Source organism: Notechis scutatus, chromosome 1 (assembly GCF_049901735.1).
Source record: "Notechis scutatus isolate UNSWTSFEM ecotype Mainland chromosome 1, rNotScu1.2, whole genome shotgun sequence".
NCBI lineage: Eukaryota > Metazoa > Chordata > Lepidosauria > Squamata > Elapidae > Notechis > Notechis scutatus.
Genome location: NC_142009.1, coordinates 300,219,181 through 300,232,560, shown reverse-complemented (window position 1 = coordinate 300,232,560; position 13,380 = coordinate 300,219,181). Strand labels below are relative to the sequence as shown.

The 13,380-nt window shown below is 35.5% G+C and overlaps 2 protein-coding genes across 6 annotated transcripts in view; one reads left to right on the top strand and one right to left on the bottom strand.

The window, feature by feature from the left end:
- The window catches only part of GPR68 (G protein-coupled receptor 68), a 30,517-nt gene extending 25,717 nt beyond the window's left edge, over positions 1-4,800 (top strand). For both annotated transcript variants that reach the window (XM_026679186.2, XM_087952065.1), the window contains one exon: positions 2,006-4,800. In XM_026679186.2, the coding sequence (XP_026534971.1) occupies positions 2,095-3,126 (1,032 nt within the window). In that variant the 5' untranslated portion in view covers positions 2,006-2,094 and the 3' untranslated portion in view covers positions 3,127-4,800. The remainder of the gene's footprint in view (positions 1-2,005) is intronic.
- A 3,944-nt stretch (positions 4,801-8,744) lies between these two features.
- DGLUCY (D-glutamate cyclase) overlaps positions 8,745-13,380 on the bottom strand; it is a 35,005-nt gene continuing 30,369 nt past the window's right edge. For all 4 annotated transcript variants that reach the window (XM_026679183.2, XM_026679181.2, XM_026679182.2 and 1 more), the window contains exons 12-13: positions 11,757-11,908; positions 8,745-9,120 (exon numbers count right to left, since the gene is read on the bottom strand). In XM_026679183.2, the coding sequence (XP_026534968.2) occupies positions 8,977-9,120; positions 11,757-11,908 (296 nt within the window). In that variant the 3' untranslated portion in view covers positions 8,745-8,976. The remainder of the gene's footprint in view (positions 9,121-11,756; positions 11,909-13,380) is intronic.

Below are 13,380 nucleotides of genomic sequence, written 5' to 3'. Positions count from 1 at the left end.
GGAAGAACTATAGCACACAAACCAACAAAATATCTGCAAAGCATTTTAAGTAACACCACAGACCTTGAACCAAAAGAGATAGAGCAGGAGTTATTTACAAAATGAAATGCACAAACTGTGAATATCAAATTGGTAGAACATTAATAGAACATATTCAGGAGTACTATAAGCAGTTAGAAGACAGGAAAGAACCTCATTAATTTCACTGTGCACAGACAAGTTCAACCATAAATTTGCCTTGGAAGCCACTGAAACTCTAATTTGGATCAAGTACAAGAATGCATAAACATGCCTAATAGACTGGCATTCTGATAAATTATCAACCAACAGACCTATAAACCTAGAATCAACCACTGACTATTTCAATAAAATAGCCAAAGGTCAACTTGGCAAGAGGTTAAAAACAGCACAGAATCACCACATCCCCTATCATACAGGTATTAACCAACACCCAGATAAACAAAACACCCCGTCAGTGAAGCTAAAACTAGATGATAGAAAACAAAAACACCTAACAGTATAACTGACCCAAACATAACAAGTCCAGTAGGACAAGTAAATATATATTTACTTGTCCTACTGGAATTACTGAGGTCCGCTAATCAACAGACCTGACTTCTCCAAGATCATAGTACTGAATATGTTACTAAGGAAGGCAGTGAAACATCTGCAAAAATAAACCAGTCAGAACTCTTAGAACTTCATTCAAATCTTGAACTAAATATATTCTCCACAAAGTATCTGAACTTTTGTATTATATTTTTAAAAATAGTTATACCTTTGGTTGAGCTCAGCTCCTAATGACTATCCATGTACTTTTCTTGGTCACTCACATTTTAAAAGTTGCTTGCCATTATCTTCTTCCAATAAGTTTTTTACAACTTTCCAATTTAATCAACAGCTTCTTCTTCTTCTTCTTCTTCTTCTTCTTCTTCTTCTTCTTCTTCTTCTTCTTCTTCTTCTTCTTCTTCTTCTTCTTCTTCTTCTTCTTCTTCTTCTTCTTCTTCTTCTTCTTCTTCTTCTTCTTCTTCTTCTTCTTCTTCTTCTTCTTCTTCTTCTTCATTATTATTATCTTTATTGTCAGAGTACAATAAAAATTCCCAGTTTCATCCAAGTACCAAATAGGTAGTATACAGACTAGCTTTCTATAATACAGTAACAACAAACTAATGAATTACAATTTAGTCTGATGTGGTGTGCAGATTTGATCAGTATAACATATTGCTTAGTATCAATGGCTGACTTGACCTTATGTAAAATTAATTCCACTGCTGATCATTATTGGTTTTTTTTAATTGACTATGGATTTTTTTCCAGGTTTGTATATTACCTTTTAGCTCTTCTTTGTTGGATTGTTTTTACTTGTTGTGAGCTACCCAGAGTTGAAATGGGTAATCATATGATTACAATTACAGAACTATAGTATTTATGTTTCTCAAAGTCTGCCTGTATGGAAATTTCCCTTCATCATATCCCCACAACTATACTATAACCAAACTTGGTTGATATAGAATAATTAATCTGGGGGAAACCCTTGGCTAGGACTATCAGGTTTGGGCCGCAAACTCCAGACAGTACTAATGACAAGGCAGCAAAGAGAACCTTTGGCTGCCATTTAGAGATCACCAGATCTTGGGACCCCTGTCCTGATAGTTTACTATGGATAATAAGAGTGAATGTGAACTCTCGGTCTTTCTAGCCCTAGCCCATACACTACCTGCCCCCCACACACATAGCACAAAGTGAGAAAACAGGTTTAAGTAAGTAAATTTAATCACAGGTGAGTATATTATGAGATAGTGAGTGGTGAATTCGGTCAACTGTCGCTTATTCAGGAACTGATGGTTCAATGAACCATTGCTTACTATGATATGGGACCGGTTACTAAGTTCAAGAGTTTTAGTACTGGAGTATGGCCTTTGTGTTCCTGAATTATGAAAAAAAAAACCTGATTTATTGTTGAATTTAATAAGGATTGTTTTGTGACTTTTTTTCTTTCTTGCAGGTGATTACAAGTACCGATAATCATATAAAGCAAATGTAGAGATGGCAGAATAAAAAAAATATGTCTGCTGGGCTAACAGACTGCAGAACATGGGGATTCTTCCAGAAGAGGTCAATAACACTCAGGACTGCACCATTAATCACAGCATACATCAGAATTTGTCACCTGTGATATATATACTTGTCTTTGTAGTAGGATTGCCAGCCAATTGTCTCTCATTGTACTATGCTTACTTGCAAGTTAAGGTCAAGAATGAACTAGGAATATACCTTTGCAATCTAACCATAGCCGATCTGCTTTACATTTTCTCTCTACCTTTTTGGCTCCAGTATGTTTTGCAGCATGACAACTGGACTTACAATGAACTCTTATGCAAAATTTGTGGCATCCTCCTTTATGAAAACATTTATATCAGTGTGGGTTTTCTCTGCTGTATCTCCATTGACCGTTATCTTGCACTGGTGCATCCTTTTCGTTTCCAACAGTGTCGTACAATGAAGGCTGCTATAGTGGTGAGCGCTGTTATCTGGACTAAAGAAATGGTGACTTGTTGGCTGGTTTTTAAACACGGAGAAGTGAGTAAAGACTCGGAGAGCCACCTAGTGTGCTTTGAGCATTATCCCATAAAAAACTGGGAACATAACGTAAACTTTTACCGTTTCACAGCTGGTTTCCTATTTCCATTTTGCCTCCTTATTTTTTCCTACTATGGAATTCTACGTGTTGTCCGAAAGAGTCACGGCACTCAGAAAAAGAGGAAAATTCAAATTAAACGCTTAGTTTCAAGCACAATCTTAATTTTCTTAATTTGCTTTGGACCATATCATGTTCTTTTGTTAATACGCAGCCTATTTGAGAAGAGCTGTGAATTTGCTGCCAGAATCTTTAACATCTACCATATTTCTCTTTTGTTGACCACTTTTAATTGTGTTGCAGATCCCATACTATACTGCTTTTCAAGTGAAAATACCTACCAGGATTTTGCCAAAATAGGAGGATCTTGTTTAAAATGCCTAAGATGTATTCCAACAGAAAACAAGGAATCCTATCCATTAAATACTCCAGAAACCAGGAAAAAAGCCAGCGAACAAGCTGATCTGAACACAGGATTGGTTAAATGAACTCTTATGTTATTCATAAAATAGAAGTTTGAACTCTTTCTCACCCAAATAGTAATGTAAACTCTCCATGCATGGATTTGCTCACTTCACTTTTTTAACATCTAAATGTAGATATGAGAATCATTATAGCCTGTAAAATGGTTCATACTTTAAAAATACAGTAAAATCTGCTATATTGGCATTCTTTCCATGTGGGGAATTCCTTACTTCCTTTAAAAGAATCAGCTTCATTCAATTCAGAACTTCACCCCAATGTGTTAGTTATACAGCTATGTTAACTTTGAAGTTTATAAGCTATTCAGACGCATACTCTTTGGATAAAAAAATATTCTAGATTTAATTATTGTATTCTTGGAAAGTAGATGTCAAAACATATTTTTATAATCATGTGTTAAGTCTAGAAACTAGTTTGTGTGTACCACAGTGTCTGACATTTTTCAGATCCCTTCTACTATATGAGGTAAACAGTTACACGGTTCACACATTGTGCTAAGCAATGTGGTAGTGTTTTCAAAAACTAGCCACACCAATTTTTATCCCAGCATCTTGTGAAAACCCAGCTTATGTGGTTAGTTTATAGTTAGAGCATCATGCAAATGCACACAACTAGATTAATTTTTAATAATCCACAACTAGATCAATTATTAGTAGCTTAATATAAACATAATAGTTTATTTGGTTTCAACTAAGTCTATTGTATGAACATAGATTTATTCCTGGCCAATAATAGAACTCAGTAAATGGAAGCTTATTTAAAAACTACCTTAAACAAACAATTCCATTGCAAGATATGTGGAGGAAAAATTAAATGCCTGTCGTTAGGTGCATTTAAGAAAAAAAATAGTATTTATTTACAATTGGTGCTATTTCTTCATTATACAGAATAAACAGCAAAACTTAGTTTTGTAACATTTGTACATATCCTTTGGATTACGTGTAAGGAATTAATTTGAGAACTGCCAAACAAGCTTTAGTGGTAATCTTATGTTTGTAAATGTTTGAACTAAAATGTTGCAGTTTTAATTCAAACACTTCAGTCATGTTTAGATCAGAATTATTGTGGATTTCTCAAACAAAAGAATGAATATTAGGAATTTTAGAATAGTAAAAAAAATGGAAGGTATAATGCTTCTATGCTAATCTATGTTAAATCAAACTTGTTAAATCATGTGGTCCAATATAAATGCACATAGTTCATTGAATAAAAACTGAACCTGAAATGAATAACATTGTTGAAATATATTCTGCTCCAAGAAAGACTTTGTTTAGGTCAACACTCATTTTATTAGTGGTTTTATGCAACAAACTTCTATATCAGGGGTGTCAAACTCAAAGCTCGGGGGGCGGATCCAGCCCATGGGGTGCTTAGATCTGGTCCATGGGGCTGTCCTGGAAACAGCGAAGGACCAGCCTACAGCACCTCTGCCAGTGAAAATGGATCTTGTGAGAGCCGTGCATGGTCCTCCCAAGCTCAGTTTTTGTTGGCAGAGGGTTGCAGGAGTCTATTGCAGCTGAAAACAGAGCTCGGGAGCCCACTCAGACCACCACAGATGCCTCCCCAACACAAGTGACGTCATGGTGGCCCCCCCCACCCTGAGGTCAAACACAACCCCAATGCGGCCCTCAATGAAATTTAGTTTGAAATCCCTGTTCTATACTAAGCCAAACAGCTTAACCTGCATTTATCTGTTGGTTATATTTTGCTTTTTTTGGAATCTTTATAGTTCTCTCTCCAATTTATTCTGCCCCTAATGTGCTTCTTAAGTCAGGGGGCAAAATCCTCTGAATGCTACAGTACTAAGTAAGGATGAATACCAAGATGTTTAGCATTTGTTATTGCATCAGAAATGATGATGGTACTCTAAAACAGACATAGCTGAAGATGATTAAAACTTTGATCTGACTGCAGTATAAAAATGATTAAAGCAAGATGTCATAACTTAACCGATATGTCATACAGTAAGTCTATACTAAGCATTCTTATAGAAAACATTAATTTTAAGAAGTTGGAAATTGCAACTTGTAATTTAATTTAATCTAATCAAGTTCATTGAAATATGCTCAGCTATAAGTTTACAGAGTCACAACTAATTTTCTATTGCTAAATTTACATTCATAAATCAAAATAACTTCGAGAGCTGTAATTTTTATGGACTGTTTTGGAGGCAATGAGGTGAGCTATTAATATATTTCCTTCCTTCTGGTCACTTTCTCTTCTAACATTGGACTTTCCAAATCCCAAGTTATTTTTTGCTCTCTGCTAATTTCTAACACCAAGCTTGAGCATAGTGTTAGTGTCTCTCCAATTTATAATCTCTTGTTTAATGCTGCATTTCTGAAATAAGAAAACCCAGTTCTACAGTTATGATTTTTAGCTGTATACAGTTGTTACTTCTCTTGAGCTACATCTCTTTCTATTGTTTGACCTCATCCACCTCATATAGGCACAGCATCCCACTTCAGCATAAAAAGGGATACTTTTAGACAGGGATGAGATGAAGAACAGAGAGGTACTGCACGAGAGAGAAAAGTATTTCGAATGTCCAAGAATTCAACTAGTTCAACAGTTTTTTTAAAAAAATCTTAAGTAAATTTTACCTTCCAGTGTTTGCAAAGTACCACAAGAGCCTAAAAAATAACAAGGATTCACATGTTCTGATTTATGTGGGGGTAGAAAAGGGCAGATAGCAAGGAACTAGATTGAATGGATGCGAATATGAAATTAGAAATGCCACAATAAATACAGTAGCCCTGCTTTTCTTTGTTAAAACACACTGCATTGGATATGTTTGCCATGGTAATGTGGTATTCACAACGGGAAGATTATGGTAACAAAGGAGAGAAGAGCACATAGACTAAAGAACACAGCACAATTTAGTAACAAAGTCTAAGTGGTCCTCAACTTACAACCATTTGTTTAGCAATTGTTCAAACATACAAGAGCATTGAAAACAGCGACTTCTGACCAGTCATTTACAACCACTGCGGCACCCCTAGTCATGTGATTGAAATTCCAATGGTTGGCAATCAGCAATGGTTGGCATTTGCAATGGCTGTAGCATTCTGTGGTCATGTGGCTGCTATTTGCAAACTACCCAAACAAGCAAAATAAATGGGGGAAACTGGATTCACTTAATAACTATGTGTTTCACTTAACAACTGCAGTGATTGTCTTAACTATGGCAAAAAGTAATAAAATTGGGCACAGTTCACTTAACAACCACCTTGCTTAGATATGGAAATTCTGGTCCCAATTGTGGTCATAAGTCAAGGAGTACCTATGTAAGGGCAGAAAAGACTAACCAACCACATTTAATGGTGGCAGTATTTTTGCTGGCAGATTCTTGCTGATATTTCTATCATGGACATGGTTTGATTTGATTTGATTAATTTGATTTGTCAATCGCTTACAAGATAATAGGTATAAGTATATACATAGTTATGAATACATGAAATGGGTACATATAAGAAAAATAAAAGAAACAATAGGACAGGGATGGTAGGCATGTTGGTGCGCTTATGCATGCCCCCTACAGACCTCTTAGGAAAGGGGTGAGATCAATAGTAGACAGTCTAAGGTTAAAGTTTTTGGGGTTTGGGGAAGAAACCACAGTCAGGTAGAGTATTCCAGACATTGACCACTCTGTTGCTGAAGTCGTATTTCCTGCAATCAAGTTTGGTGTGGTTAACCTTGAGTTTGTATCTATTGTGTGCTCTTGTGTTGTTATGGTTGAAGCTGAAGTATTCATTGACAGGTAAGTCATTGCAATGTATGATTTTATATACCATACTTAGATCAGACCGAAGACTGCGTAATTCAAGGTTTTCTAGGTCTAGAATTTCAAGTCTGGTGCATGAGGTATTCTACAATGAGTAGAGGAGTGGAGAACTCTTCTTGTGAAATATTTCTGGACTTTCTCAACTGTGCTAATATCAGATACGTAATGTGGGTTCCAGACTGATGAGCTGTATTCGAGTATTGGTCTAGCAAATGTTTTGTATGCTCTAGTTAGTAGTGTGATATTACCAGAGAAAATGTACGATTAGGTTAACAACTCTTAATGCCTTTTTGGCTATGTAGTTGCAGTGGGCTCTAGCACTTAGATCATTAGAGGTGAGTATTCCAAGGTCCTTTACAGAGCTTGGATCATCAACAAGATCTTGACTATTCAGCTTGTATTTTATTTTCTGATTTTTTTTGCCAATATGTAAGACAGAGCATTTATTTGTTGAGATTTAAAGTTGCCATTTGTTTGACCATTCTGATACATAGTCAGTATCTTTTTGAAGGGGAGCAGTATTGTCTGTGGTATTGAACAGCTTTACATCATCAGCGAAAAGAATGCAGTTGCTTTTAATATGATCACAGAGGTCATTTATGTAGAGTATGAAGAGAGTTGGTCCTAGAACACTGCCTTGGGGGACACCACTATTGACAGGTACAGAATTGATAGGACACTCCCAATTTTGACCATTTGTTGTCTGTTTGACAGGAATGCTTCTATCCAGTTATGCAGTTGTCCAGAGATACCATAAGATTTTAGTTTTAGGAGTAGTTTGTCATGTACCACTGAATCAAAGGCTTTACAGAAATCTATGTAGATTGCGTCTATTGTTTTGCCCTGATCGAGTTGTGTAGTCCATATGTTTTTGCAGTGTAAGAGTTGCAGATTACAGGATAGTTTTTTCCTGAAACCATGGTCTTTAACATGAATTCAAACACCAAGAAAAGGACAGCAAGCTTGACGCTGGAACTAGAAATTCCATTCTATGAGCAGTGATAGAAAGAATACATTTATTCAGAAAGAAAAGACAATTCAGTGGGAATATGCTACCTCTCTCTTCATATTGAAGGGAGTCACAGAGTAGTATCATAGAGAAGGCCACAACTGATTCTTTATCATTCTAGAGGACAAGACATGTAATAACCTAATTAGCGAAAGGCAGACTCTGGTTCAAAGTTGAGAATCTCCTCGTAAGAACAGTTTGACAGTGCCTATTAAAGTATTCAAGAAAAGCTAGATAAGACTTTTGCGGATTTTAATTTGGATGTTGCCCTGAGCAAAGAGTTGAACTCAATAGCCTAAGTGCTCATTTTATTCCTATTATTTTATGGAAGAGAAGAAAGTATTTCAGAAAAGTGTCTGCAACTTTCCTTTGGATTCTCTGAGGTGAAATTCAGAGAAAAATAGAGTTGACTCACTCATTCAACCAAATTAAATGGCCACTGCCTGAATTACATGGCATCTAGCAAATAAGGCACATATGGATCTTGTTTAAATCTAAGAAAATACATGCTTGATTAATTTATTATTGATATATTTTAGTCAGATTAAGATAATGAAGATTTAATAGCTGATCAGCTGCTATAAGGTTATAAGCTATGAGGGTGAACTGAGGATGAGTCAGCAGGGTACTATCACTTTAAGAAGCTGTCTATATAAGGGAGGCCATCTCTCTCTCTCCTCATGTTCTATCTCCATTGTAGTTCTCCATATAGAGTTGAAGATTGATTGATTGCCTAACACATCTATGTATGTATGTATATAGCAGCCTTGTATATAAACCACTATTAAAAGACAAAGTCCTGCGTTTTGCTTCTGGGTTGTTTTACAATAGTAGTCATGCTGCAAACATGCAAACACTCTTGACACAGATAATTGAAAAAATACATCATTCTGAGAAATCTATTAATTCTGCATGGACATTATTCCAGAAATTTACTGTACAATCACGTCTCAAAATATTTGGTATAGTAAATTGTGGCAGGATATCTGATCGGGGAGTGTAGTGGTAATATATATTCTGGACTAAATGGATTTAATATACTATATTTTTAGAGATGGAGTATTATTTCAAAGTTTCCTCCCGCAGCCTCTCGATTAAATTTGAATGAATGTCAAAGAATGGCAGACCATCAACTTCCATTGCCAAACTTGCAGTTATTCCACTGCGAACACAATGCTGTTGTAGTATCTTCAGCAAGTTTTCTTCCTAAATAGTAAAATAGACAGTACAAATTTTATTCTGTTAAAATTTATGTTTTTACTTTAATAGATGAAAGTGCTCAAAGTCAGGAATTTAGTTTAATATTTACTGCTTAAGTTCACAATAAGAGTACCGTATCTTGTTAGGCAAGATTTTATTTCCTGTTTCTTTCTAGACATGTCCACATTAACTATAAAATAGCAATAGCACTTAGACTTATATACTGCCCCATAGTGCTTTACAGCACTCTTGTCACTCAAATGTTAAAATGCACTTTCACTATCTAATTACAATAATCTGGAAATGTAGAAATGGAACCCATTTGTATTAGATTATTTCCAACATCTTTCTTAGAATACTATTATACTAGAAGAACTTCCAAGCTAATGTTTATACTGTTGACATTTGGCACCATGATTTCAGTTTATAAAATAATCTATAATTACCAATGCCCTGCTTTCATAGTAAAGTGGTAAAAAAAGTAATGAGTTGAGGAATAAGTTGTAAAATCTATCTGAAGGTATGGCAGAGGGAAGATAAAAAGGATGAAGCAAAGAAGGAAAGTCCAAAAAGATGGATCAATGATGTTGCATTTCCAGATGCTATTGAAAAATAAAGAGAAAGAAAGCAAAAGAAGGAGAAATACCATCTGGAAATGCAACATCATTAATATTATGATTCACAGGCATCTTGGTGACTGAGACTCTGTTCCAGATTTGTGTTCTGTAATATATGTATTAATCTTAATACATTACATTTCAGCAGCTTCCCACACATTTGTTTTGATGAATAAATGAATCTGTGCCAACAGACTAGAGATAATTGTTGCTTAGTGACCATTTGTTCAGTGAATATTATGAATAAATAAAATTTATTAGTATTTTTGAAAAAAATATGAAAATTATAAAATTATTATGCTGCTGAAAAAAGAGATTTATGATCAATTTTAAAGTTCTGGCCGTCACAGAATCCCTGTGGTCATGTGATTACGATCTGGACATTTAGCAACTAGCTCACATTTACAATATGTCCTGAGATCACATGCTCACTATTTGTGGCTGGCTTCAATGGGGAAGCTGGCAGGGAAAGTTGCAAGTTGCTTCAGTAAGTTGCTCTCACCTTGTAGAAGCCCAGCAGAAGCCACCCCTGGCCTTGCCTTGCTTACCTACCTGCAAGTCACCTGAGATTTGCTTAACAACCCGTGATCCTTGCTTAATGGCAGCAATGTGGCATGTCAGGACTGCCATCACTAAGCAATGTTATCACCTGACATTGTATTTTATGATCGCATTGCTTAGCAATGGAAATTCAGGTCCCAATTGTTAACCTTATTATAGTTTACAAGATGAATGACTGAAAAAACTTGCATAAATTCAAAATTGCATTGCATTGCCCCAATCTAGTTCTAGTTCCGCAAAAATAATGGCATAAAATCGTTAATGACCCTGATGAGGGTGAACACTTTATTTTCACCTACATTTACTTTACAATTATAAGTTTGAGAGGTTATAAAAGAAATAGCTAATAGGTTAGATATGACCAAGCACATGTTAGTTCAGGAAAGTTTTAAAAAGGAATCGCCGTGGAAGCTAGAAACTTAAGCTATGAAGACTTCAGTTACACACATTTATTTAACCTTCTATCTATCTATCATCTATCTATCTATCTATCTATCTATCTATCTATCTATCTATCTATCTATCTATCTATCTATCTATCTAAATATTTTATTGATATTCCAAAGTTTAAAAACATAAAATAAAACTATATGCATTGTTATCAACATCAAGACATATTTTACATTTCCTTACATTTTTCAATATATGATTACTTATTCCATTACCATTACATCTTACTCTTGTTACAAATCAATATATTTCATTTTACACTTAAAATCTTTTCTATAACATATATACATATTTACTTACTTCCTCATTCTTTTCCTAATTGCCATTTTATTTTATTTTTATTTCTAAACCACTTATAACAGGCATCCCAGGCTCTATAATATATTGAATCTTCTTTGTCTTTTAATTTCAACTCTATATAATCTATTATTTTCTTTATAACCATGCCCTCTGATGGTATCCTTTTCTCCTTCCAAAGTTGTACATACGAAATCCTTGCAGCTGTTAGTATATGCAATATAATGTACCTATCTTTTTTACTACAATTTTGTGTTATTATACCTAATAAAAATATTCTATTTTCTGATTTATAATTTCCTCTAGCAACATTGTCTGATGTATTCCAGTATTTCTTCACTTCTGGGCATGTTCACCAGATATGAAAATAAGTGCCTTTTTCTTTCCCGCACTTCCAACAATTAGGGTTTAAATTCAACATTTTTGCCAATCTAGCAGGAGGGGGGAATAGGTGCCACCTGCAGAACATTTTATACAGGTTTTCCCTGTATGCTGTGGATATGTACTTAACCTACTATAAAGTCTCACGTTCTTTGCTCTAGAAAACTAATAGGTGAAATCAAGACTCATAATCAGTATATGGTATTTAACAAAAGCAACTCAATTTCAATAGCTATCTAGCAATCACCCAGTGTTTGCAAGCTCTGCATATTGTTTCCAATCACCCAACACAGAAAACAGTTATTATTCCATGAAAAACTTCTTCCAAAATAATACCTTAGCCACAGAAGGTAATGCTGATGCCCAGTTCTTATACTCGGAAAACCTGGGATAGCCAATAGCTTTCCTCACATAGCGGTCATGTATTTCACATGTATTGAGGATATATAGTCCACAAGCAACTGCATAGCCTGCCCAATTGGCAACACCTGTCACAGAAAAGTGCCATTAAATAAAATGTTTTGAACTAAAACAATTGAATGGTACTTACAAAGGACAGGCCTATAATTGAAGTTTAGCACCAGTAATATTTGGACAACAGGAGGAAATGCAGCCTTCCACATCATTTCTAGGATCAACAGAATCCTGTTGTGTTTTGGCTTATTTCTTCAGAGAGTAATAGGCTGATCTATGTCTTTTATAGCAATAGTGAAATTTGTTCCTGACTCTCTAAAACAGCTTTTGCTGGCTGAGGAATTCTGGGAGTTGAAGTCCACAAGTCTTAAAGTTGCCAAGGTTGGACACCCCTGCTCTAAAACCTAGTTTAGATTATTTTCAGAACATAATTTAGTACCTATTAGAGGTGGCCTAGATATTTTGGACTCCACTTAGTACTAGTTTTATCCAGTGTGAACAACAGTCAGGGCACGGAATTTTATTACTTAATTTAAATAATTTAAATTATGCTATCCTAGTCACAAATGGATAATATTCAGGTCCCAGGATCCCTAAAACCAACAATCTTGTTATAGATAAGATAAAGCCTATGCCTTACCATCCTGACCTTCCAGGCACTGGGAAATGACCTCACCTGAGTAGGCCAGGAGTCTCGGTAGCTTCAGCATACTTATGATAATTAACTCCGCAAAACCGTCTCCCAACTTCCAAGCTCTTAATTTGATCCAGAACAATACAATGGTCAAAGGTATTAAAAGGCTGCTGGAGATTATGGAAGGCCACTTCCACCCCCATTTTAAGCCCCTCAGAGGTCATCAGCAAGTACGATAAGTGCCATTACTGATCTAAAAACTGCCTCTCGGTATAATCCACTTCCACTGGCATAGGAAACCTTCCACTTTCTCAATCCACTTTCTCTAAAGTAGATTAGAAACCAGATGAAAATTGTGTAGGTTTATCAGATCCAAAAATGGCTTCTTGAGAAAAGAGCAAGCCACACCTTCCTTCAAAAGAAGTGGAACCATCTCCTCCTACAAAAGAGTATTCAGGTTTAACCTGCAAGAGGTTTGATTTAATCTCCATAAAAAAGTAATCCAGGCCATGTTTTCCTGCTTAAAAGAGAGCCATGTACTTATACAGCTTGCCTTTCAGATGATCTTAAAGACTGGTTATGTGCCAGGCCTGGGGTCCTAAGTGTTTCCTGGTTATGGTGACAACAATGGCTTATCATATCTCTTGGCTGGCAATTTGTATTTAATTTTCTTTTCTACTGTGTTTTAACTGTTTTGTTTTTATGAATACTCACTGCTATGAGTCACTGGTTTGAGATAGGCTGCTAAATTGAATAAATAAATAAATTAGTGGCACAGAAATATGTGGAAGAGAGACTTTTATGTTGTACCACTTGTGGTTTGAAATATTTTGCAAGAATTTGGGGAAACAGATGAGCCTCAACCCTGCAAATCTTTTGCAAGGACTTGAAAATGTGGTTCTGTTCCTGGCT